This window comes from Hyalella azteca, unplaced genomic scaffold (genome assembly GCF_000764305.2).
Source record: "Hyalella azteca isolate HAZT.00-mixed unplaced genomic scaffold, Hazt_2.0.2 contig5528, whole genome shotgun sequence".
Taxonomy (NCBI): domain Eukaryota; kingdom Metazoa; phylum Arthropoda; class Malacostraca; order Amphipoda; family Hyalellidae; genus Hyalella; species Hyalella azteca.
Genome location: NW_025935716.1, coordinates 363,191 through 389,241, shown reverse-complemented (window position 1 = coordinate 389,241; position 26,051 = coordinate 363,191). Strand labels below are relative to the sequence as shown.

The 26,051-nt window shown below is 40.3% G+C and overlaps 1 protein-coding gene across 1 annotated transcript in view; it reads left to right on the top strand.

Annotated features, from left to right (window-relative positions):
• Window positions 1-26,051, top strand: part of LOC108682039 (titin) — a 182,954-nt gene continuing 156,903 nt past the window's right edge. Inside the window, exons 1-22 of the mRNA XM_047880517.1 lie at window positions 1-335; window positions 5,879-5,924; window positions 10,218-10,389; window positions 11,194-11,401; window positions 11,473-11,580; window positions 11,930-12,545; window positions 13,075-13,225; window positions 13,863-14,027; window positions 14,650-14,832; window positions 15,695-15,894; window positions 16,500-16,729; window positions 17,156-17,299; window positions 17,759-18,016; window positions 18,739-18,882; window positions 19,068-19,149; window positions 19,600-19,787; window positions 19,998-20,543; window positions 20,883-21,677; window positions 21,926-22,327; window positions 23,996-24,790; window positions 25,224-25,347; window positions 25,598-25,875. Coding sequence (XP_047736473.1) covers window positions 206-335; window positions 5,879-5,924; window positions 10,218-10,389; window positions 11,194-11,401; window positions 11,473-11,580; window positions 11,930-12,545; window positions 13,075-13,225; window positions 13,863-14,027; window positions 14,650-14,832; window positions 15,695-15,894; window positions 16,500-16,729; window positions 17,156-17,299; window positions 17,759-18,016; window positions 18,739-18,882; window positions 19,068-19,149; window positions 19,600-19,787; window positions 19,998-20,543; window positions 20,883-21,677; window positions 21,926-22,327; window positions 23,996-24,790; window positions 25,224-25,347; window positions 25,598-25,875 — 5,965 coding nt within the window. The 5' untranslated portion in view covers window positions 1-205. The remainder of the gene's footprint in view (window positions 336-5,878; window positions 5,925-10,217; window positions 10,390-11,193; window positions 11,402-11,472; window positions 11,581-11,929; window positions 12,546-13,074; window positions 13,226-13,862; window positions 14,028-14,649; window positions 14,833-15,694; window positions 15,895-16,499; window positions 16,730-17,155; window positions 17,300-17,758; window positions 18,017-18,738; window positions 18,883-19,067; window positions 19,150-19,599; window positions 19,788-19,997; window positions 20,544-20,882; window positions 21,678-21,925; window positions 22,328-23,995; window positions 24,791-25,223; window positions 25,348-25,597; window positions 25,876-26,051) is intronic.

Sequence of the window (26,051 nt, the reverse complement as noted above, 5' to 3'; positions counted from 1 at the left end):
GGGACGAGGTCTTCATTGCGTTTCGACATCTCTTGAGGCGAGGGTGCGTTAGATGGGGCTGCCCATGAACTGGGGTGCAAGCATACAACTATTGTGCCAAGTTATATGCTAGCAAACTAACTTCTGATATTTTCTAAGCCAAGTTCGAACTACCCATAGAGGTAAATTGAGTGAAGTGAAGTGATTGTGCAAGACGTGAGGCGTCATGTCTCAGCAACAGCAGCAGGTTGTGAGGCAGCAGACCTCCTCGTCTGTAGTGCAACAATCGAGCAGTGCGCAACACCAAACCACAATGCAACAGCAAAGTCAAGTTCAAACTCGCGTCGTTCGAGAAGGTAGGGTGTGCTAAGTGCCGTATTGCTGTTTTCTAACGCCTTTATATGCGATAATTCAGTGCTTGGAGAGACCATTTACCGTGGCAGTGAAATAATATTTTATCAGCAGCTCTCGCGATGAGTGTTGTGTAATTTGTTGTGTATTTCATCATGCATCCTCCATTGATGGAAGTTTATAACCGCTTTTTAGATTGGAGGGTTCAAATGGGGGACCAATGGCGACCACAGATACTATTGATTGACATCAAGATCGATTTCTTGACCAATTTAATTTTGACTTCCACTCGTTTCCCGTAAACATTTTGACTGAAAAAATTTAGGCGGATTATTTATTTGATTCAGCTATTTATAAATAACGTTTCATTTCTAAATTCAAATAAAAAAATTTTAATTTAAATGAGCAATAAGTTTTTGAATTGAATTTAACATTAAAATTTTCAATGTTTCATTTGTACCCTGTTGCAAAATTAAATTCTCTCGTCATTTTTGAGGTTAATTGAATTTTTGTGCAAAATTTCTGGTTTGCTATGAACAGTATCAAGTTTTGTCGGTCGGTTCTATCACCTGTTGAATCGCTAAACGTTATTGAGCGCTTGATGTCGTTGCCTGTCATTGAATACGTCGTATTAAAATTTTAACCTCTTCATTCGTGCAAACCAATTTGAATTCTTTCGTTCCTGATTACTTCCCAGATCGAATAATTATGAATTTATATAGTGCTAAATCGATAAAATATTGATAGTTTTGATTTTCGAAATTATTCTTATAAATATATCCACAAGACGACTGACTCATAATCTTTTGGAAAATTGTTTTTAGTTCATTAAAATATTGTTTAAGAATTTCCGTATCCGTGTAGTGGCCGAGAAATTCTTTTATTGTTACTCTGTCTCAATTTACCTAAGAATTTACCACCTAGAACTAGTCGATGAGATCTTCGGTTTTTGTAATCACCAACACAACGATTATGTAACGTTCATAATTACCCACAAAACGTTTTTTGTTGACGTTTTTGTTAAGCACCTACTCAACAGTCTTGTTTACCTTATTTGTAGTTACCCTCAGAACGGCTTCGTTAACAAAACAATGACCTCAATGACCATTTAGCTAACTTTTAAAAGACAGTGCGGATGACTACAAAGGAACTATTTCGGAAATTTCTCCAAATTTTCAAATTAAATGGGACAATGTCTTCGTCTCTAAAAGTGTTATGTAGAATTGAAGCATCTAGAATTACTATAAATTACTACCTTGTTCTCCCCAGTATACTGTATTTTTGGGATTCAAATTTTTTCATTAAATTTTAGGTTACTAGCTTTGAACACTGTTGGGTTCTTATTTAAACTTAATAAATCATTAAATTTTAGGTTACTTGCTTTGAACACTGTTGGGTTCTCATTTAAACTTAATAAATCATTAAATTTTAGGTTACTTGCTTTGAACACTGTTGGGTTCTCATTTAAACTTAATAAATCACAAAATTTTAGGTTACTTGCTTTGAACACTGTTGGGTTCTCATTTAAACTTAATAAATCTTTAAATTTCAGGTTACTCCCTTTGAACACGGCTGGGATTTATTTTTATAATAGTGCTTGCTCTTAAAATAACAAATGTGCGTGTATAAGAAGTGTGAGCTGGTTTATAGTGAAGCAGTTCGAGCCCCTGGACGCTGATAAGCTTGTCGCGGCGAACAAGGCTGCTGCTGTTGCGGCTACTTAGTCGTGCCTGCTTTCGCTAGGTCGCGTCGTTGGAATATTTTAATTCCTTGACTAGTTTCATGTTTTTATCAAAATATTATCTAGTAAGAATACAGGTATTTTCTTCATGGTACTAATTAACTGAAGCTTAGAAGGGTTCACTGCGCAACCACTGTCATAAGAAACATTTTTTTATCCCAGGGCTCTTTTTAATGAATTTTTCTATTTCGATTTCACATATTTTTCTAAGGAAAAGTGACCGCTTAATAAGTGGTCACCTAAATAATTTTATTCGAGTATAGAATTCGCTATGCAAATCTAGAAAAATGATAAATACAATGGTTGAAGCACTCAGCTCCGATCCGTAGTAGGATATTTAAGGAGTCCTAATTATCGATGAGCATTATAAAGTACAATTACTACGAAATGAATTGAAATAAATCGGAATTTCAATCAATTATAATGTAATTTTATTTATTTTTTGCGTTTCATTAAGATAGATGAGCTGGAGTTCAGATTAAGACGATGTGAAGGGGACTGGTTGAACTGATTCCTCACTTCTCTATATTTTGAAATTGGAGAGTAAATTTTCAGTCTAGTTAGCCTTCTGCTGAGCCGCAAATTTTTCAGTACTGTGAACAAAGTCTAACGCTTTGAATAACTGCATTTAATTAATAATTAGCTCCCATGTCTGACGATTATTCACTATGCTGTCATGAAGTTTGAAACATTTATTAAAATGATCGAAATTATCCGAAAAATATAAATTTGGTCGACTTTTTTGACAAATTTTTTAAGCTGCTTCATTAGAATTTATCTAATGTCAGTGAATTGTCAGTGAAATGTATCTAATGTCAGTGAAGCCCTGCGAAAATTCTTCACCGAGGTCTCGGTGCAACTTCATCGGAATTTCCGGAAACGAGTACATTTTGGTTCGCCTCCCGTTGGCGGTCGCTGTGATTGAAAGTCTATTCTTGTACCATAACCAAACCTTGGCTTACAAATGTTTTTCTCAGTAGAAAGCGTCGCATATTAGTTCTCCCTCTTCTGGCGTTTTTGGTGTTCATATTACGCATAATTTTTTCTCATATATCTTTGATATACTGGGTTCTATCTAATCTTTCGATCCCTGTTAGAATGATCTCAATCGTCTCTGTTTCTCGTTGAATTACTGACCAAGTTATTGCCGCGTGGTTGGTTATTCCGGATTTGGCATAATATCTTTTGGTTATTTTCACTCTTCATATGTTTGTCATTCATGGCTAATCAACAGTTAGGTCCAGCTGGTCCTTAATCTAATTTTTGTGAAGTAATTAGCCATCAAATAGATGCGATTCGGTCTTGCTGACATTTGAATTTAATTCCCAGCTTGTAATAACTTGATGTTAATCAATAATGTAAGATTTGTCTTCACGTCGATCAGGCTTTAGCGGTATCCATCTCTTAACGGATCACGAACATTTTGCCAAATTTTACTATTTGAAGCAGTACTGATGCAGGCCATGGCATGAAATAGGTTGGAAGATTCTCTGAGGAGGTGAAACTTCGGAGGATAACGAGAGCTCCCATTGACGTTTCTGACTTTTCATGCAGGATGTCGAGAAATCCAATATTTCGTCAATTCAGATCAAGTTCTTATATAGGGGCCCTCAAAATAGAGTGCAACAATGTTCTCTGAAACTACCTCTCGTCTACTTGAAGAAATTTAGTAATAGTTATGGAGGTTAAAAAATTATGTTGGCGATTATTTTTTTTTTCATCAAAATCGAAAAGTCACTAAATATTTTCTTGCTTGTGATTCTAGGATGAATGTGGCTCGCTGAAATTCAAGCAACATGAAATCGATTTATTCTATAGTTGTATTTCCCCAACTTTCTCGTATGCTGTTTCAGGCTAAAGTTTATTTATAAATTGACGAAAATGAAATTAATCCAAATTGAGTGGGTCTTCCAATGCATGTCTTTGATCGCCGCAATTCTTGTGATATTTCTCGTGTCCCAAAAGCACTGACGTGCTCAGCGAGAGCCCTACCGCGGAACCAGCGATACCGGGTGGTGGGCAACAGTTGTAGGCTTACGTGTTCATGCAGGCATTATATAATAACGAGCTGTTAATGTCTGATTGTTGGTGGCTGACGCTCTTGCTTCTGTTCCTGTTGTAATTCGTCAGTTCTAATTTCTTTCTGTGTCAAAGAGAAGCTGATGCAGTTCAGTTCTCACCAGCGTCAGCACTCTGGCCATTTCAGAACTTTTGCGCCGTTAGCTGATGGATAACACTCGACTTGAAGTAATTTTAATGATTAAAACTTGCATTGTTTGTGATTTTGTTTTCATTTCCAGTGTGGAAGGTCTTCAATGGTTGTGCGCTAGTAAACTTTGTGTCGATTTAATTCGGGTTAATATACTTGTTCCTCTTCAGAAAAGATTTTGGCACCCACGTTTAGACACTTTTCAAGGGCAGTCATGCTGATCAATACACACTTAATTACTGCTGATAATTGATGAATTCGGGAAGAGGCGCGTTTTGAATGAACTGCTTTGAAATGATGCCTTGATCTCCTTGAAATTAAATATAGCGAATTAATGGGCTATCACTAATTAATGAAATTAAGAAATCCGATAATGTCGGATTAGGGGTTATCACTATCACTTATCCGGGCTATCACTAATTAATTTCATAAATTAGTGATAATTAATGAAATTAATTAGTGATAGCCCATGACAAAGCCATTTAAGGCTCCACTTGCCGCCAAGACGTGGCACGCGGCGCTGGCTGATGTACGACACGTGCAGTCAACGCACGCGCTGCCTCCCCCTCACGCCATCGTATAAAAACTCCCGAGCTTCGACGTGATCCTAAACATAACTCAATCCCTGCCTTTTTTTTGTACCAGTCCAACCGTCTGAAGTTTGAATACCAAGATTCTCTTTTTAGTTTCCCGAGGAATTTATATTTTAATGTTTCTTCCTCGAGGTTTTTTTGTGATTGTTTTATTTTATAGCTGATTACATTTATCTCGCTATGATATTGATTCTTATGTTTGTTGCAGCGCAATGTTCGTCTCCGAAATGAATTATTGATAACACTTGTCGTATCAACTATATATATAGTGCACTTTATTTTAAGTCCATACACATGAGTTTATACAGTTAATGCTTTTGCCTGTGCCCAACGCTACTTTCTAAGGTTTTTCATCCGTTAAAAGTCGTTTGCTTAGTCGAATACATGTGTATCATTGTATATGCTCTCCTAGTACTTGATATCAGGATATATATTACATTTTTGTCCCGCGGTATGAATAGCGGTATATTGCTCTTAGATTTCATGGGTTTTAAGTGATATATTTTCGTTTATCTTGCTTTTTTTACTGCCTATATAAGTTTATTTTTCTCGACTTCGATGTCGGGTTGCAGCAGCTGCTATTTTTTCAATCTATCCTTAATTTGCTTTCTTTGTTTGCATGTACGTGTTTATATATAGCTTATGTACTTTGACAATCTGATTTACTCCCGATCATTGAGAGTAACATTTTCTTGAGATGCTGGCAAATATTCTATTTTTTTGTGTATGGAGGTACCAGGAAACTGAATATTTGTCAGTCCCAAAAATGTTTCGTGAATTGAAAGAAGAATTTCCAGGGGACATTTTTATTTTTTACACTTAGTAGACAAGCTAGTTTTTTTTCGGTGTGTTTTTTTTCCAAGAATTCAGCGGTATCATGATCCATCCACATCAAATTCTTAGCGTTTAATTCATTTTCCTGTTGGCATTCATAAATTGTCTACTTTTCAATGATTATTTTCGGAAAATCGAACTAATTTTGTATGTCTTTCTTTTTTCGTGCAGTTCGCCAGGGCACGCAAATGATTCAAGGGCCCACCCAAGTCGTACAGTGAGTATACGTGTGATGGTAGAGTGATGAGGTAATAAGCGCGCCTGTTGTTCATGGTGTGAGGTGTGGGTTGGTAGAGTGATGAGGTAATACACGACCTCTGTTGTTCATGGTGTGAGGTGTGGGTTGGTAGAGTGATGAGGTAATAAGCGCGCCTGTTGTTCATGGTGTGAGGTGTGGGTTGGTAGAGTGATGAGGTAATACACGCTCCTGTTGTTCATGGAGTAATGGATGAATGATGATGTAATATAATTTTCTTGTCTTCCCAAAGGTAATTGTGAAGGGAAGTGTAGACTTGCGTCAGGAATGCCTCTCATTAAAAGCGGTCAATTACCAGCATGAAACGTTCCTGTGTCACATGGAAAATAGGAAAAATCTTCGAGATTTGCGGGCTTTTGATCGAATTTCCTCTTACAGGATGATAATGAACTACTGAATGTTATTCACTAAAGGGAACGAAACTGATGGATAATTTGGAAGTCAGATATCCAGATTTTTTTTATCCTCTATTCTTCTTAATCTCTTAAAGTGTGATGAGCTAGTTAAACATAGCCTTTTGTTCCGTGGGTGTCATTTTTCGTGATTCTATAATTTAATTTTTTGTTATTCATGAAAAATATTACTCCACAGTTTTTGTGTCAAATTTTAGTTTATTCTGATTTCTATGATAAGTTGAGTGCCGGGACTTTAATCTTTGTATTTCATCTTCAATCATCGATGGAGGGAGTATTTTTTTCTTGAATCAAAGCGCCCCTCACACCGTGCGAAATCTGTAAATATTTTTATTCATTTTTATTTGAAATGCCTCTCCTACACACCCCGAATTAGACTGTTTGATTGCCTAAATTTTGATGTTGAGTTTGTTCCTGTTTTGATATCGGGAAAACCTTTAACCTTGAAAGTTTTCTTGCATTTAGCCCGATGTTTCATTCGGGTTCTTACTTCATTTTCGTAAGTAATCGCTATCATGACAGCACAAATTAGCTCTAACAGAAAAATGATTGGTGCAATCACTTGAAAAGCATCAATTTGGTCAGCTTTTCAATTTATATGACCGATTATTCGAAAAATGTATAGTTAGTCGACCGCTCTGTTTGCTCTGTATCCAATACTCTTCACGGGTTCATGAAGACCAACAATATAATTTTTTGCCGATTATCAATTCTGTTTCAGAACCATAACTGAATATATATAAAAATATTTTCATCACTGTTTTGTGGTCGAATTTTCTGGCTTACTGCACGATAGACATGGGGTTGCTCCCGCATGATGTTAACTTAACCTATGCCATAAACTTAATCGTAGCACCACTTTCTTAACCTTAAATGCCATCCTTAACCGTAGTGTAGGTTAGAATTGGACCTGTTTTCTGTGGAGAATGGCTAGAGCATTTAAGATGGCTGTTCTGGGAACTCCATCGGTGGTTTTGCTATAACCTACTTCTTGGCTGCGATGTTATCTCCCTTGGCATGGCATCACAGCTTGCGGTGCTATTCCTTATTTAGGGAAGTGACATGAATATTTTTATGTATCAAAAATGAAAACACTTTGAGCCAGTGCATTGTTTAAAATATGAGTTATCTGTGTATGAAATTACACAAGTATCAATCGGTTTTCCAAATGCTCAGTGATATGTACCAAAGAGTTTTTACATTTTATATAGTTACTAATCCTGCAAGCGGAAATTTTCTTAAGGAAACATGATTACTTGGAAAGCTGCTGAATAAGGGAACACGAAGACGTTAAAGTTTCTGAGGGGAACACGAGGACGTGGAAGTTACTGAGAGGAACACGGGGACGTGGAAGTTGCTGGGTGGAACAAGAGGACGTGGAAGTTGCTGAGGGGAACACGAGGACGTGGAAGTTGCTGAGGGGAACACGAGGACGTGGAAGTTACTGAGGAGAATTTATCTGTGCTGGGACGTCCTAGTTCTTTAGTTATCTGTGCTGGGACGTCCTAGTTCTATAATTATCTGTGCTGGGACATCTTAGTTCTATAGTTATCTGTGCTGGGACTTCCTAGTTCTTTAGTTATCTGTGCTGGGACATCCTAGTTCTTTAGTTATCTGCACGTCCTAGTTCGTGATGTACGTGGGCGAGCTCCTAGTCAGCTCTGCTAGGAAGTATGTGTGTTGGCAGAGGTCGTGGCTCGACGTATAAATAGCCTCTAGGCAGCGATGCGTTGTCTCTAGACGAAGCACATATTCTATGCACCACATTCTTCTATTCACGCTATGTTCCCGATACTAGATAACCACTTTGTTTCAATTGGCGAGAAGTTCCGATTTGGAAGTTTAACTTATTCTAAATAAGAAAAACTATTGAGAAAATTGCGCCATCACAATTGTCCACTTGTCAGTCAGATAATTGTTAGAGGTGCTCCTGGTCGCTCGAAAACGATATGCTTTTGATAATGATATCGATGATTTGTACATTAGCACTATCTATTGTTGATTGTTGATTATATCGGCTAACTTGGATTTGCTTTGAAGTAAGTCTGAGTAAATACTAAATAGTATTGAGAGTTTGCGAATTACAGCATGCATGTGATTAATAATCTTGAGCTTGGAAGAAATTAAAAAAAGTTATGCGAACTGTCTTTGAGAGAGCCAGTAACTTTGGATTATCCCAACAACAAAAATTATTTTTAAACAATTTTCTTACAAAAGGACAATATTTGCTCAGTTTTGACTGCTGGTACACTATTAAAAATGTTTGAGAAATGCGCTGATTGTTATAGTGCCAAATTATTCAGATGTGAACAGGTTTACCCAATTTTTGTTTCCTGCAAATAGAAAAACTTTCTATCCTATCACCCCTAAAATTGGGTTTGACTCTATCAAACATTCGGGCACTTTTTTAAATATATTTTTCGAGATTCCATTCTTCTAGATGCTCCATCGCACTCTCGAGTTCAAAATTTGAATTTATTTTTTCAAGTTCAAAATTCATTCATTTCCTTGATAAACAATTCCTGTTTTGCTGATCTTTCGATTTCCTCTAAATTTTAGACAAGACTACTGATGTTTTGTTATTCTTAGAATATTTAAGAGTTAGACTCGGCTTTCATATTTGTATTTGCCTCAGTGAATTTGGATTACTTGATTTACTTCACTCTTATTAGTGTTTAGAGGGGGCCTCTTGACTTAGATTTTTTTATGTATTTTTGTACTCTGTTACTGCCACCCCGCACGATTTGTGATAGTCTACGTCCATTAAGAGGGTAGCATTAACATAACACACCTGTTGTGGCGGTGCCACCTGGAAAGTGTTGAAGAGAACGAGAGGTGGCACGGAGTGACCTGAAACAACAAGGAGAAATGGAAAACACATTAAAAAATACAAAAAAGGCAATTAGAAAAAAATTGACAAAATTCAATTAGAAAAATTCAATTTAAAGTTTTTAATGGAAAAAGACAATAATAAATTGGAAAAGACAATCAGCAGTAGATGAAAGATGCATAGCGCATTACTTAAGATGCATAGCGGAAAGATGCATTGCGGTTGAATGTAGGTGTATGGGTCTAGTCTGACTGACGACTAAGAGCAGATTATCCGTTGGTCATGAGGTTGTGGTGTGTGTATGTGTTTGTGGGGTTCGTGGTTAGTACGTGTTGTACATGGGAGGAGGTGGGGGACCTCGTATATAGTTCTTGTAGTTCGGAACTTTTAAATCGCTGGTGCTGTGTGCTGTATTGCAATCGTGCCTAGTAGGGGATAATTAGCTGCTTGAAGATTTGTAGGGCATTCGTTTCGATGGTAGACAAAGTTATACAATACACCTTCACACTCGTCACCTTCTGTTACTTTCAATAGGTTGGGTACAAGCAAAGTGATGGTATTTAGTGTTATACGCCCTTCGAAAGTATTACCAACCTTCAAGCATTTTCACCCCCTTTTCACTGCTCTGATTACCCGCTGTCCACTGCCTTGGTCTCCCTCAGTTCCCCTCCCTGGTCACCCCCAGCTGTTAACCCCCCTATAATCCCCAGCTGTTCACTGCCCTGGTCACCCTCAGTTCAGTTCAGGCCACTCAGTTCAGTTCAGGCCACTCCCTGCTGTTCACTCCCCTATTCCTCATCTGTTCACTACCCTGGTCGACCCCTGCTGTTTACCCCTATTCCCCCGCTGTTCACTGCTCTGGTCACCAGCTGTTCACTGCCCATGGTCACCCTCAGTTCACTCTGCTGTTCACTCCCCTGGTCACCCCCTGCTGTTCACTCCCCTATTCCCCAGCTATTCACTTCCTATTCCCCAGCTGTTCATTGCTCTGCCTGCTCTGCCCTCCGACAGGATGGGTCTACCGGCCGGGGCGTCACCGCCTGTGTTCGAGCAGATCTTCCGCAACGCGCGCTTCGCTCAGGGGGGCGACGCGGTGTTCGAGGGCAAGATCACGGGAAACCCTCGGCCGAGCGTCACGTGGATGCGCAAGGGCGCGCAGCTGCAGATGGGAAACAAATATCAGGCAAGTTGTCATTTCTGTTTTGTTTTGGGATTAAAAATTGCTAGGCTTAATTTCCTTTGGTTTTGCTAAGGAGTATAAAAAGATGAATCCGGCATACAATATTGATATTGTACAAATTGAATATAATGTAAAATCTTCTGAAAAATCAGTTTTGAACGATAATTGCTCTGAAGTGGCTATCTTAACTAAATGAATCTCTCCAAGCATTATCGCATTTTTAATTTATTTTGTTACGCGATTTCTTTCACTCTATTTATTCATTAAAATTTAAATTTAATTAGACCGTTAGCCACTCACTACTCTGAATTTTATCATAAAAATTAATATAGCAAATGATTGGACACGTCTGTTTCAGTTTGGAAACAAATAATTTGTACATTTCTAAATTGAGTCATTTTAAACTAGCAAAAACAGCGGTGTTTTTACCAACACCGAAATCATTTGCATATTTCCCTCTCTTCTGTGTGTGTACTGAGAAAGTCCTCGATCGTTCCTCCTCGCAAATAATAATGGGAAGAATGCGATGTATAACTCGCGACCAGCTCCACTGATGTAATTAAGGTTTATTGATCTACAAAAAAATCCTTTCCTCAAGTTGTTCTTTACTTCGTTCTAATATTTAATGCTGCAAATTACATCTGTTTATTGATTTATGCATCGAAGAAACTTCCATGTAATCGTAAGCTTCTCCGAATGTATTGAAGATTTCTTCTTGATAATTATATTTTAAACACGATTTGTTCGAGCTCATAACTTACCTCTTCATTTTTTGCTTGATTTTTAACTTTTGCATTTGTGTTCCAGGTGACTCACAACCCCAACACCGGGGAAGTCACGCTGCGTATCGCCACCATCGGGCCTGGTGACGAAGGGGAGTACACTTGCACGGCTTCCAACCAGTACGGCGAAGCCATTTGCACCGTCTACATCCAGCCAGAAGGTGAGGCAGGCACTTGCATGGCTTTCAACCAGTACGGCGAAGCCATTTGCACCGTCTACATCCAGCCAGAAGGTGAGGCAGGCACTTGCATGGCTTCCAACCAGTACGGCGAAGCCATTTGNCTGTCTCTTATACACATCTAGATGTGTATAAGAGACAGGTCTACATCCAGCCAGAAGGTGAGGCAGGCACTTGCACGGCTTCCAACCAGTACGGCGAGGCCATTTGCACCGTCTACATCCAGCCAGAAGGTGAGGCACTCACTTACTCGCTTGCACGACTTCCAGCCAGTATGGCAAAGTGCCCTCTGCAACCTACATCCAGCCTGTAGGTTTGGCCAGCTTAGTTTTTCTCTTCGCGCGACACCGCTCCTATATAGGTAGGTTAATAACTGCACTAGCCATGATGCTCTCATCACTTGAAATGCTATACTTTGATTTCTACTGTCTATCATAGGCAAGGTACAAAGTTCCTCCGTTTCCCCTTCGTGTGTTTACAATCGAGTTACTTCCGTGTCCTCAGACTCATTTTTGTTACGTATCTTATTTCGTCAGCTGTTGTGTAACTACGTATTCACAAAAATTTTGCCTGCTTTTTCAGCGGCCATGATGATGCAGCAGCAGCGCCAACATCAGCAGCAGCAGCAGCAGCAAACGAAACAAACTTTTATTCAGCAGCAAACTACGCAACAGCAGCAGACTTTCCAGCAGCAACAGACTGTGCAGCAGCAGCACAGTTTGATGCAGAACGGTCAGTTTGCGTCGTTCCGCGTAGACACTTTCGAGTACCGACTTGTAAACGAAGTCGAGTTTCGTCGTGCCATCACCCAACGCTCTGCTGGAGAACAAGACGTGAACTTCAATGTTCCAGTGCAAGGAGCTCCTCTGGCTCCGCAGCTGCAACAGAAGCCACGCGCTACAAAGGTGGCGCAAGGAAATAATGCAACTTTCACAGCCATTGTTAATGGTAATCCAAGCCCTCGTGTGACTTGGTTCCGTAATGGCGAACGACTTCGACAAAGCGACAAATATCAGATGTCCCAGAACGGCAACCAGTTCATGCTTGTCGTGCGGAACGTCGAGCCTGGTGATAACGGCCACTACACGATGCTGGCCGAGAACCCTTCTGGAGCAACAGTTGCCTCTGCTCAACTCGCCTGCGTTCCTCGTTCAGATGACGTCATCAACGGCGTTCAGGAAATCCGCAGTGAAACTATGTGAGTTCCAAGTCCTCCCACGGTGTTCAAAACAATTTCATTTCGGTGGCCAAACCAAAAATTTTTGCGTTTATTAGTGTTTACTCTCAGCATGGCCAAAGAAAGATCAAATTCCTCTGCAATCTAAAGTAATTTAAACATGAACGAAGATGAATTTTCATATCAGCAACGAATGCCTTTAGTTTACAGTCAAGTCAAAATTAGATTTTTTGGTTGAATTTTCTCTATTATGATCGATTTGCTTGACCCGTTAAAATCTGTTTTATGCCAACTTCGCTCACGACAAAAACGTTTAAAACGCATAATATCATATTCGTGTCGAATCTAAATCCTCAAAATCTTTTTCATTGTTGTTAATTAGTGTAAAGGTATATCAACGAAATCACACAGTGATGAACATTTTAGGTTAACTAATGAATGTCCCATGAAAAATCGAAATTTTTCATGATTGACTAGACGGAAACTTTAATAGAAGCGCGTGTGAATTACATTGAGTGAAAGCACGATTCAACATTACGTGTTCCTACAGCGAGACGCAGCAACAGCTTCAGAGCGTCGACACCGACGAGACCGGCAAGTCAATGGCGCCGAAGATCATCCGTGGACCTGGCGACCAGGCCATCCAGGAGGGCCGCATGGTCCGCTTCGACTGCCGTGTGTCTGGCAAACCATACCCCGAGGTCAGTGACAATGTTTTTATTCAATTTTACGATGAGAAGGTTTGCTTTTTAGCGCATTTTCTCATTTATAGAAAAAATGCACTATTGTGCTCGCCATGTCCGTCCGTCCGTTTGTCAGTCTGTTCGTCCGTAACTTCACGTTTTCGTCGACGAGAAAATGCGATCTCTGTCTTTCACTGCAGTGAGTACTGAGTTATATTTTTTCTGATGTCACTGTCAACTAAACTTTACAATAACATTGATGGTGTCTGCACATTCCCAATGTCTTTCTTCATCAAGATGGCATGTGCTTCATCTCGTAAATTATCTTAAAAACATACACTGCCCAATTCATCGCATGAATTACAAGGAAATTAAAATCAAAGAAAACGCCAAGTAACTTCAAAGTTCGACAATCTAGATTGTTGAACTGATGATGGAGCTGGACTCCGGAACGTATTAAATATCGATATGGTGAATTTGCTTGGCGTTTTCTTTCCTTCTAAATTCCTTGTAAACTTGCGATATAAGCAGACTGATAATATAAGTACTCATAAGCAGACTGATAATATAAGTCCTCATAAGCAGACTGATAATAAAAGTACTTAATCGCATGAATTTCCTAATTTTTTGCCACGATCGTCTGATGCCCATGCAGGTGACTTGGCTATTGAACGGCCAGGTGATCACTAACGACGCTCGCCACAAGATCTTGGTGAACGAACAAGGCAATCACTCCCTCATGATCGAGGGCACCTCCGTGCACGACTCAGGCGTACTCACGTGCATCGCAGCCAACAAGGGTGGCGAAGCGTCTTGCCAGGTCAGCCGTGCAAGTTTTGCTTTAATCTCATCTTGGATACTCGCTTGAAGACAGGTTTGTGTATGGCTTCAAGGTTGGGATTTTCACGATCAGATGTCGATTTTCTCCAGCAAATTATCGTTGCCATTATGAAGCCTATGGACCGTGTAACATCTCCGACGATGCACGGTTATACATGAACTTATTTTCGACAGCAATTTATACTTTAATGTCCCCACAAGAGTCGAGACGACAAAGAAGAAAACCGCCATTTAGTAGTTATGCTGAGAGATTCACGATTAACGTCAATGTGTAGATAAGAACAGTAACTTTTGACGGTAAAGTGTTCGAAGTAGGAGAAAATCTTTTAAATTTTGAGAATAAGTATAACTTCGAGAATAATTTTTATATAAGTATTAATAAATACCTGAATATATTTTACGGACAAAATGCGTAACTATGCGTTAACAATCCGTATTAGATTTTTTCTGAGAACGGTACATAATGCATTAATATCCTCTCGCATAATTAGCATTTTTTCTTTAGATCACCAGGGCAGTCCTTATTTCCTATAGAAGGAATTGTTTTAGTCCAACTTAATTTCCCTGCTTAATCTTATACCCCGTATCTATGTGCCGCGCAGTGCAACCTGACGGTGCTGGAGAAGGAGCAGTTAGTTGCCCCGAAGTTCGTGGAGCGTTTCCAGCAAGGGCAAGTGAGCGAGGGGGAGACCCTCTTGCTCCAGGTGAGGGCGGTGGGCACCCCCATACCCCAGCTGTCCTGGCAGAAGGATGGCGTTAGCATCCTGCCCTCTCCCAACGTCCAGGTGGGTTATCGTGCTGTTAATTAATTGTGGGTTAACTGTTAATTAATGTTTGTTGTTGATTAATTAATCAATTAAAGTGAAGCTACAGATATTTAGGTTGTAATTTTCCGCGAAAAGAGAAAAATCCCTAATAAGGTAGTCAAAATTTTATTAGTACTGATGAAATTTTTTCAGTTGTACCTGATTTTCTATCGTGAGAAATGTAATAGCTGTTCTTGGTAATAATGACTGTTGGACACAAATGCCACACTACGACGCGAACCCTGTGTTCATTTTTCAGTTTATCTCACTTACCCCTTCAATAACTAAAGTTGTTGCATTATTATAAACTTAAATCAAACCCAGTGTTCATTTTTCATTTAATATCACTTGCCCCTTCAATAACTAAAGTTTTTCACTTATTATAACCTTAAATTGAACCTTGTCTTCATTTTTCAGTTAATATCACTTGCCCCTTCAATAACTAAAGTTGTTGCATTATTATAAACTTAAATCAAACCCAGTGTTCGTTTTTCAGTCAATATCACTTGCCTCTTCAATAACTAAAGTTTTTGCATTATTATAACCTTAAATCGAACCCTGTGTTAAATTTTCAGCTAATATCACTTGCCTCTTCAATAACTAAAAGTTTTTGCATTATTATAACCTTAAATCGAACCCTGTGTTCACTTTTCAGTCAATATCACTTGCCTCTTCAATAACTAAAGTTTTTCACTTATTATATCCTTAAATCGAACCCTGTGTTCAAATTTAAGCTAATATCACTTGCCCCTCCAATAACTGGAGGGGCAAGTGATAAATAAGTTTTAAAGTGATAAAAATAAATAAGTTTTAAAAATTGAACTTGAATTTATCCTGACAGATCCTGACGGACGGCGGGTCCTCGACCCTGCAGCTGCTGAGCGCAGGGGCTCAGGACTCAGGCTGGTATCAGTGCACGGCGCAGAACACCGCCGGTAGCACAGCTACGCGCGCTCGTATCCACGTGCTCACTGAGAAGGCAGCCCCGCAACAGCCCCAACGACCCTACTTCCCCAAGCCCGTCAAGGTCATCGAACCTGAGTAAGGGCGGATAATTTTTTATGATGTTTAAGTGGAATTATCGCCCTTTAATGTATGCTAAATTTTAGAATAGTAAAGCTGCACAGGACACCACAGGAGTTAGTTATTTAAGTCGTCAAAATGATTATTTCGGATTAAACGACCACATCGTGTATTTTCACGACTGCCCCCAGTGATTTCTATGATATGATTAAAGTGATCAAGTTTTGTGCACCGTATTTGGCATCGAAATTCCATAACGAACTTCGGAAATTATGCGTCATGAAATAGGGAAAGCATTTGTGGATCTAACTTTTGTTGATAACGTTATGCTCCCAAAGCTTTCAGCCATATTTTCGAATCTTATTTCCTAAATGTCTCGCTGTTTTCGGCTGCAAACTATCAAATAGAGAAGTATAGTAAAAGTGTCATTCAATTACAGTCATGGCTCTTACTCGTCTCTAGCTTGATCTCCGCGACATCTGCTCACAGGCAACCATTAATTTTTAAATTACCTATTTTCAAGTTTGTGTAATTTGCTTCGAAAACCCGACCTAAACCTAACCTCACCACCTCACCCTTTTTTTGCAACCACGAGATGCTGAGATCAAATTTTCGATTCCCAGAAAAGAACCCGAACCCGAGGTGATTTATTTACGGCACGTCGAGCGCGCGCATCACCAAGTGAGGAGCGAGGAGGAGGAGGGTCCCACAGAGCCCCCCCGCTTCACTCACCCCTTACGGGACCTCGACATCGTCGAAGGAACCCGAGCGCATTTCGAAGCCATGCTCACTCCTGTGGGAGATCCTACTCTGCAGGTGGCCTGGCTCGTCGATGGCAAGCCTATTCCTGCCAGTGAGTTTGGCCTTTAGTTGTTTAGTCTTCTACAGCTGTGCAAAATTATAATCATATAACGTAGTATTATTGGAATTGATATTTGGTTCATAAATTTGGGCATTTCAACTATTCAGTTAGGAATATGTTGTAAGATCCATTTACTTTCAGCATATTTAAAAATTTCTCTCTCTTTATGGCGAGTCCCACTAATAAATAATTGATCTTTGCACCTGTACAAAACTATAGTCATATACCGTAGTGTTATCGTGATTGATATTTGGTTCATAAATTCGGACGTTTAAACTGTTCAGTTAGGAATGTGTTGTAAGATCCATTTACTTCAGCATATTTAAAAATTTCTCTCTTTATGGCGAGTCCCACATATAAATAATTGATGTTTGTTTCATTACAAACTCAGAGCAATTCAATTATTTTCTCGTCTAGGCTCACGAGCCACAGCGACCTACCGCTTCGGCTACGTCGCTCTGGATATCCTGAGCGTGACCAAGGCCGACTGCGGAGTTTATTCCTGCAGGGCCGTCAATGTTCTTGGTCATGACGAGGTTACCGCCAAGCTCAACGTTAGAGGTGAGTAATGGGGATTATGTACAATATATCTGTGGGGGAGGATATTAATTTTTTTGTTCATTATGGGATGACTGCCTAGCTATACAGTAAGAAAAGACATATACATGATCCATGATCTGATACATGCATGATACATGATCTGATCTGAAACATGATCTGATCTGATACATGATACATGATGTGATTTTCTTTGGCTTTAATGATCTTAGCGCGATATACTCAGAACTTTTGAGATCAAAATTACTTCTCCTAATGGCAGCATGATATATAATGTTTTGACTGCTTTCGCAAACTGACTTTTATAATCTGGCTTTCATCCATAGCCATTGCTGGTCTGCATACTTTCACAGTTCCTAGCGGACAAAACCTTACATGTTCTCATTGACTATCGATTTTGATTCCTCTTACTTGTACAATTTTGTTCTCTAATTTTTGCCTCTCATTTATCCCAAAACCCAGAGCGCCCTCAAATCGAGAGCTCCACTCAGCACCCTGAGGCTCTTCAACAAATCGGTTACCTCGAGGACGCGTCTCGGTACCAGAGGACGACTTCGATTGACGAGGCTAGCCACATCGCACCCACTTTCGTCAAGCCCCTCGTCAACCTCGGCGACGTCAACGAAGGAAAGTACGCCCACTTCGAGGCTCAGCTCCACCCCGTCAGCGACCCCTTCATGAGGATCGACTGGTTCAAGGATGGCAAGCCTATTACTGCTAGTAAGTACTCATTCAAGTATTCGCATATATACGAATACTAATAGTTCAACAAATTTTCTATTAGAGTATTCGCTGTTAAATTCTAGTTTTTTTTTCGCGTAAGCTGCTTGGTAAAAACTGTTTTCCCGATGTCTTTTTGTTGACACTTAATTTTTGAACCTTCAAATAATGAATATACTTTCTAGAAATTTAGTTTAGTCTAACTTAAATGCAATTTTTTTGAAAATTATTGTGATTCTCTACTTGTTAAAGTCAGAAGAGCTTTTCATCTACCATGGTTTTCGTCCATGCTTTATTTAATTCGCCACCCTCATTCGATGAATCACTTCTTGCCGTTCATGCTCAAACTTCATTCCTTTAAACCTCTGTTGTCTACGGACACATTAACCCATTTCAGTTTTTACATTCTACCGCGGAATGTCACTCTCTGGGAACATAACTTTAATTAAACTTCAATTATACTTATACTATTGAGTGTAGCAACCTGACGACGTTTGTACGCAACAGAGAACATTTTAAAGTTGTCGTATGTGGCAGCAACCATCAGTGCAAATAATTTTGCGCTCACTAGAACGTATCCTTTTTGGGAAGTATACTTGTATCAATATTGCTCCGGTTACTCGTGTCAGTCGGTAGATAGTCGATCGGATTTAAGGACCAGAACACGAGAGTATCTATCACAAAACAATGGATTAAATGCGCAATGTGCTTTCCACGTGCAGGTTCGCGCATCAACGTGATCTACAACTTCGGTTATGTCGCGCTCAACATCATGCACCTGCGCGCTGAGGACTCAGGCGTGTACACCGTCCGCGCAGTCAACCGGGCCGGCGAGGCCAGCTGCGAGGCCACCATCAATGTCATCGGTCAGTGCTGTTTGTTTCGTTACATAAATTAATAAATTAGTGTAATATCTGTTACTTCTATTTATAATATTTGTTTCATTGATAAATAGAACTTTGAAATGAATACATTTTTTAAATATCTGTTACATCCATTTATATTTGTTTCATTGATAATTCGAGTTTTGAAATATTTTTTCATTGAATAGCATTCGGAGGCGTAACGGGTGACCTCGGCATCCCGGAACAGCAACAGCATATCCGCAGCGTCGAGGAAATGGAAGCCTACAGGTGATTTTTCTTTACAATAAGGTGAATTCAGAATATATCGAGGGCCTTTAAACCTCTAATTTGTGATAGGACTGAACCTTAAAAAATTCGAAAACGCCATCAATTGTCTCTAAATACCAATCAATTGTCAAACGCGCCAAGAATCAACACCTTAATTGATGCATCAATAATTACATAAACTAATCTTAAAATCGCTTCTATTAACGTTTACAGTTGTGTCAAAAAATCGATAATTGATAAACTCGTTTCAAAGCTACGACGTCGACATACATGGGTTTACGGGCCGACAAGTGTATCAATGCGACAGCATACCCCTCGTGGCATGAATATCTAATCCAAAAGTCAACTTGAACTTTTGTCTTCGGATGCAATATGCGTCGTAAATGCCATTCGTATCTACAGACCCCATGAGTAATGTTCCCTTCAGTTGAAAAAGGTTTGTTGTCTCAGGCTTGCAATGCAGCAGCGAGCTCAGCAGGAGCTGCTGGAGGCGTCGACGGCGCCCGTCTTCAGGACTGAGCCGAAGGACGCGACCGCCCGTGAGGGAGGCTATGCTCACTTCGAGGCGCGACTTGAACCCATCGGCGACCCGACACTCAAAATAGAGTGGCTCAAGGATGGCCGGCCCATGGAAGCGAGTTAGTGAATACTTAATTTTCATTATTTTTAATTCCCATGGTAGATGGAATGAAGATGAAAAACAAAAAAATAATGAACTTTCTGTACGAACTTTAATTCCAATCTAAACTTATGCCACGCAAAATAAGTTTCATCCTCGATCTATATGTTGTTCTACATTTGATGACTGCATTGTTTTGTTATTTATTCTTGCGTTTGTTTTTATCTAGGCTCAAGGATCACATCTTTCTTCAATTTCGGATATGTGGCCTTGACCATCAAAGCCCTTATCCTGAAGGACCAAGGCACATACACGTGCCGCGCGTACAACTCGAAAGGGGAGGCTAAGGTAGGCTGCGTGCTGACGATGCTCTCCAAGAACGACGAAGTCGAGACTCAATACGAACAAACCGCCATGAAGATGCAGTTCCTTGAGGACGCTGCCAAGTATAAACGCGTCGAAACCGAAGAAACCACCGTCTCAACAATGGCCCCTAAATTCCTTGGGCCTCTCAAAGGCACCAACAAAATTCTTGAAGGCCAAAAGGCCCACTTTGAAGTACGTTTGGAACCACAAAGTGATTCTTCGATGGTCATCGAATGGTATTTCAACGGTCAGGTCATCATGTCGGCTAACAGAATCAAGTTCTTCAATGATTTTGGTTACGTGGCACTCGACATCTCCGACGTGCGTAGCTCCGACTCCGGAACCTACGTTGTCGTTGCTCGCAATTCTCTGGGGCAAGATCAAGCAACTGCTTCCATGGTTGTTGAGAGTAAGTTCACCAGTATTTATAAGCTTCCTATGTTTTTGAATTCTTTTTATCGATATGTTATTATTAAATCGATAACCTGTTCATGGAGAGGTTTCACTTATGTTAGACAGTTCAAAGATATTTTATTGGTTGGTGCGTCGCAATGGTCACCAAGTTGCTGGGTGATTTTTTCATGTATTAATCATTGAACGAATTGCTGCAGTTTTTTTTCTCACATCTAGTACTTGTTCGGTCACACTCTATACTGAACAAAATTTCGTTTTAGAGAACCTTTAGAAAACGTGATAGACGGGGCTGCCCCATTCCTTCATCCTTAACACACCTGTGTTCTTCCGCTAGCTCGCTCCGCCATCGACTATTCATCTATGCACGAAGTGACTCTGGACAAGACCCGCGCTCTGGAGCGCCGCCATCAGGAGCCTCATTATGACATTGAGGAAATCTCCAAGTCAAAGCCCATCTTCACACAGACTCTGTCTGATCTCCAGCCTCTTCATGAGGGTAAGAACATCCATCTTGAGGCTAGACTGGAACCAGTTGGTGATCCAACCATGAAAGTAGAGTGGTTCCTGAATGGCAAGTCTGTCACCATCGGCTCGAGATTCAAGACCTACTTTGATTTCGGCTACGTGGCCCTTGACGTTATTGGAGCGTACGCCATTGATTCCGGCGAGTACACTTGCAGAGCCACAAACCATCTTGGCAGCGCCCACACCTCCGCATGTGTTACTGTCATAGCCACTGGAGATATCCAGACCGACTCCATGCATGACGATGCCATGGACCAAATAAACTTCTTGGAGCATGGCCGGCAGATGCGCACGGCCACCGAGGAGACAGACATCAATCAACCTCCTAACTTCACTAAGTCTCTGAGAAACATCGAGACTTATGAAGGCACCAACATCCATTTAGAGGCTCGCCTGCAGCCCGTCGGCGACTCGTCAATGAGGATTGACTGGTTCTTCAACGATCAACCCCTGAAAGTTGGTCACCGTTTTAGACCAGCTTACGATTTTGATTACGTGGCCCTGGACCTCCTCAGCGTCTACCCAGTCGACTCCGGCATCTATAGTTGCCGCGCTACCAATAAACTCGGCCAGGCGGTCACCTCTGCTTCCGTCAAAGTTACAGGTGGGCCTTGAGTGAATAACAACTTATCAGGATTGAGGTATAAATGTTTGTATTTTTCCCGATGTTTGTATTTTTTAGCTCCCCCTCGAAAGCTCCCGAGCCCGCTCTACATTTGTTATCCCCATTTTAATATGTGAACTTCTTTTAATTATTCGCAATCATTGAGTGCAGATTTATTTCGGATGATGCTTCAGGTTTATGTTATGTTTTGTTTATGATTATGTATGATTTATCATTCTCCAAAACAGCCAAGAAGGACCTTATTTTTGACTCTGAACATCCTGAAAGTCTTCAAAAACTTCAATACCTCGACGATGCGTCTCGATACAACCGCCGCGAGATCATGGAAGAAGTTTCCATCAAAATCCAGCCAAAATTCTTGACTCAGCTCAAAGAGCTCTTTTTACACGAAGGACAAACTGCTCATTTCGAAGCTAAGCTCGAGCCTATAACCGACCCCAACATGAGGGTTGAGTGGTATAAAGATGGCCGTCCGTTGGCCGAAGGATCTAGATTCCGTCACATTCATGATTTCGGTTACGTAGCTTTAGATATCAGAGGACTGATGGCTGCCGATGAGGGAACCTACACATGTGTCGCCACCAACTTGCTTGGCAAAGACCAAATTTCGACAACGTTGAAAGTGCAGAGTGAGTAATTCGCATCACAACCGCATGACCGCATGAAGATGCTCCATTAGAGCCATAGTGTTTCGGATGTAAACTTTGCTCTCGCTTCTCGCTCTCGCAGACACACTTACTTGAAATTGCGCTATGTATGTATTAACTTAATCTTCGCTTCTGTCATGCAATATTGTGAACTCAAGAACCTTACACCTGTTTATACTCATCCATGCTTAACAATTCCTCACTGCTCGACTAATTCTAGTATTCGGAAGTATTACATAATACTTGACGGAATCCACGATTCTTGCAAACGGCGAAAGCATATTAGTATCGCTTTCTTCTAAAAGATTCTCGAGCTTCGTCTTCCAGGATTTCAACGGGTACTATGCTGTTTTTTCATTGCTTTCTTCCAGTTCGGTACGTGCGGTGTCGCTGCTTCTTTTACCAGCCTGCTATAATCCTTAAAGTTATATGTTAATGTGGTAATGTGTGTTGATGCATCCAATATTTTTCTACTTTCAAAAGTGTTCCTCAATTTCGCGATTAAGTATTTTCAGATCGCCATAACTTTTGTTGAGAATTAATGTTAACTGTAGCGTTTCGATGTTAATCAACGCTCAATAAAGAAAAAATCTGCTTCACTTACTTGCATGAAGTTTCCAATTGTAAAATTGCATGCCGGGAACTAAATTCACTAGATCGCAATTGAAATTTTGAACGCTTTCTAAGCATGTATAGCTAAAAATCTACGATTATTCACATGTTCATAAACCAGGTATAATTCTATGTTTACTACAAAAGTTTGACTCAATAAAAATTAGCCAGCAATTTTTTGGAGATTACCGATATTCTCGTGTTTGAATACATTTTATTTTTGGCTTGTTCAGCCATCTTAATTTGTCGTCGTAATTTCCAAACTGTAAATCTACACGTAACTTAAGTAAATAAATTAGGCTTGCATCCTGACTATTCATCAGTCATCAAGCATTGGAATTTATCAGTTGGTTTCTCTCTTCCAGCATTGGAATTTATCAGCTGGTTTCTCTCGAATGGAATTTATCAGTTGGTTTCTCTCTTCAATCGTTGGAATTTATCAGTTGGTTTCTCTCATCAAGCATTGAAATTTATCAGTTGGTTTCTCTCTTCAAGCATTGGAATTTTTCAGTTGGTTTCTCTCTTCAAGCAATGGAATTATCGGTTGGTTTCTCTCTTCAAGCATTGTAATTTATCAGTTGGTTTCTCTCTTTAAGCATTGGAATGTATCAGTTGGTTTCTCTTTTTAAGCATATGAATTTATCGCTTGTTTACTTGACTTATAAGCAACTGATTGAAGGCCAAAGACAAGTTTTGTTTCAGAAGAGCAAAATTAGTTTCGAATAATAGACTTTTTTGTAGGACTAAAAAATTACCTGATGGTCGAAAGATCTTCTTGGTTTATAAATCAATTTTGAAAATAGATCACAAAAAAGAAAAAATAATTTTTTTCATTAAAATTGATCATGGGTGGTCGAAGATCACTAAATTCTGTTTTAAATGTTTTCCGTCTCTTGCTTGCTACGGCTTACCGATAATGGTATCATCTTATCTTCTGATTGAATGTCGTCATTTCGGATTGGCTAAGGATATATTGCGGATCATATCATTTGCTGAATGTCAATTGATGTATTAATTCGTCTATCTTTGGGCGTACAGCTTCTTCGAACATCGTGCTGGAGACGCAGCACGAGAACTTATCGATGCAGCAGCTGCAGATGCTGGAGGACAAGAGTCGGTACATGCGTTCCGAACACATCGAAGAGACAACCAAACAAGCACCGGTGTTCACAACTTCCCTACGAAATATCGAAGTGATTGAAGGTGAACGAGCACATTTCGAAGCTCGTCTTATTCCGGCTTCAGACCCTACAATGAAAGTTGTGTGGTATCACAATGGCGTCGAACTTAAAAGTGGTTCACGTTTCATGACCTACAACGATTTCGGTTACGTGGCCCTCGACATCATGTACACGTATTCAGAGGACTCGGGTACGTACACTTGTGTGGCAACCAATGCCATAGGACAGGCGATCACTGAGTGCACTATGCAGTGTCTCAGTAAAGACTCGATCTTGCTGGATACCATGAACCAAGAAGCCATGAGCAAGATCAACCGTCTCGAGTCGCGCACCACGCGCACCACAGTCACCGAAGAGTTCACAAGTCAGCCTCCTGTCTTCACATCGCCTCTCAAAGATCGTCAACTTGCTGAGAACGCGCCTCTTCATTTCGAAGCTCGACTCATCCCCGTCGGTGATCCCGACCTGAGAGTAGAATGGTTCAAGAATGGCGTACCTCTTCAGCAGGCAAATCGCATCTCGACCATGCACGACTTCGGCTACGTCGCTCTGGATATGAAGTACGTCAACCCCGAAGATTCTGGCACATACACTTGCCGTGCCACCAACCGCCTGGGACAAGCCGTGTCTTCTGCTTCTCTCGTCGTGACGTGTAAGTTGACGGACTCTTTATTATATCAGAAATTTTCGAAGTGAGATTTGTGGCTCTCATTGATCCTGCGATCATAATCAGCGCTTTATTTACGTAATGAGATTCGGTAAAAGATACAATTCTTTAAATTGATTACCAATGTTTCAAAACAAATTTGGAAGTTAAGAACTGAAATGGGAAATATTTCATGGAAGATAGCCGAGGTAGTGGTAATTTGTCTATCCTTAAACCGAATGACCTGTGGACTAATTTCAACAGTAACGTTTGGTTGTGATCTACTTGTATTTTTTCCTAAGTTGGCTAGATTTGTTTCATAGAAGTCAATTGGGCATGCCTGAGACTAGTCTATCAGAACAGTAATTGCTGTCGAATATATATTATTCCTTGGTATTATTATTATCATTGCTCAAAATTCAATGTTGAACTTTCACAGCAAAAGAGGCGCTGCTCCTTGACACTGAACATGGCGAGGCGCTTAGGAAGCTGCGGATGCTGGAAGACTCGTCCCGGTATACCAAGACCACCGTTGAGGAAACTGTGGTCACTCAGGCTCCTAAGTGCGTAATTTTCCCAATTCCAAGCTGATCTTCATCTGAAAATTTCAGACGTATCTATTATATTCACTAGTTTTGATTTTGAAAATGCCATTTCTGCGAATAAAAGCATTATTAGGCGAGCTCACTACTAAATTTGCACATTAATTGAAATAGATTCCGAAAATTTGATGCATGCTTGCCTTCAATATCTTATACATTTTGGCTCACTATTTCATTGTTCGAAGTGACCAGAATCTCATTGATCCCCCAGCTTCATAGTTCGTCTCTCTGGCCTAACCAACTTGTGGGAGGGCCAGAGTGCCCACGTGGAGTGCCGCCTTGAGCCCTACCCCGACCCCACGATGAAGGTGGAGTGGTTCCACAACGGCAAGCCCCTGCAGGCTGGCAGCAGGTTTAGGACCATCTATGACTTCGGCTTCTGTGCCCTGGACCTCCTGCAGGCTGTGTCTGAGGACACGGGTACTTATGAAGTTCGCGCCACCAACAGGATCGGCACAGCTTCGTCCACCATTGATCTTACAGTCAAGCGTGAGTCTAGTTACTGACTTGATAATGGAGAATTGTTTTGGTTTTGATACATGACCAGAATGAAACTTTAGTTAACAATTGCACGACTACAATTGCAAATTTCGTTGGAAAAGTCGCTTTTGTATCTCGGATGTTAAAATTTCTTTGCCGACCCAATTAAAGGGCTAATTTATGGG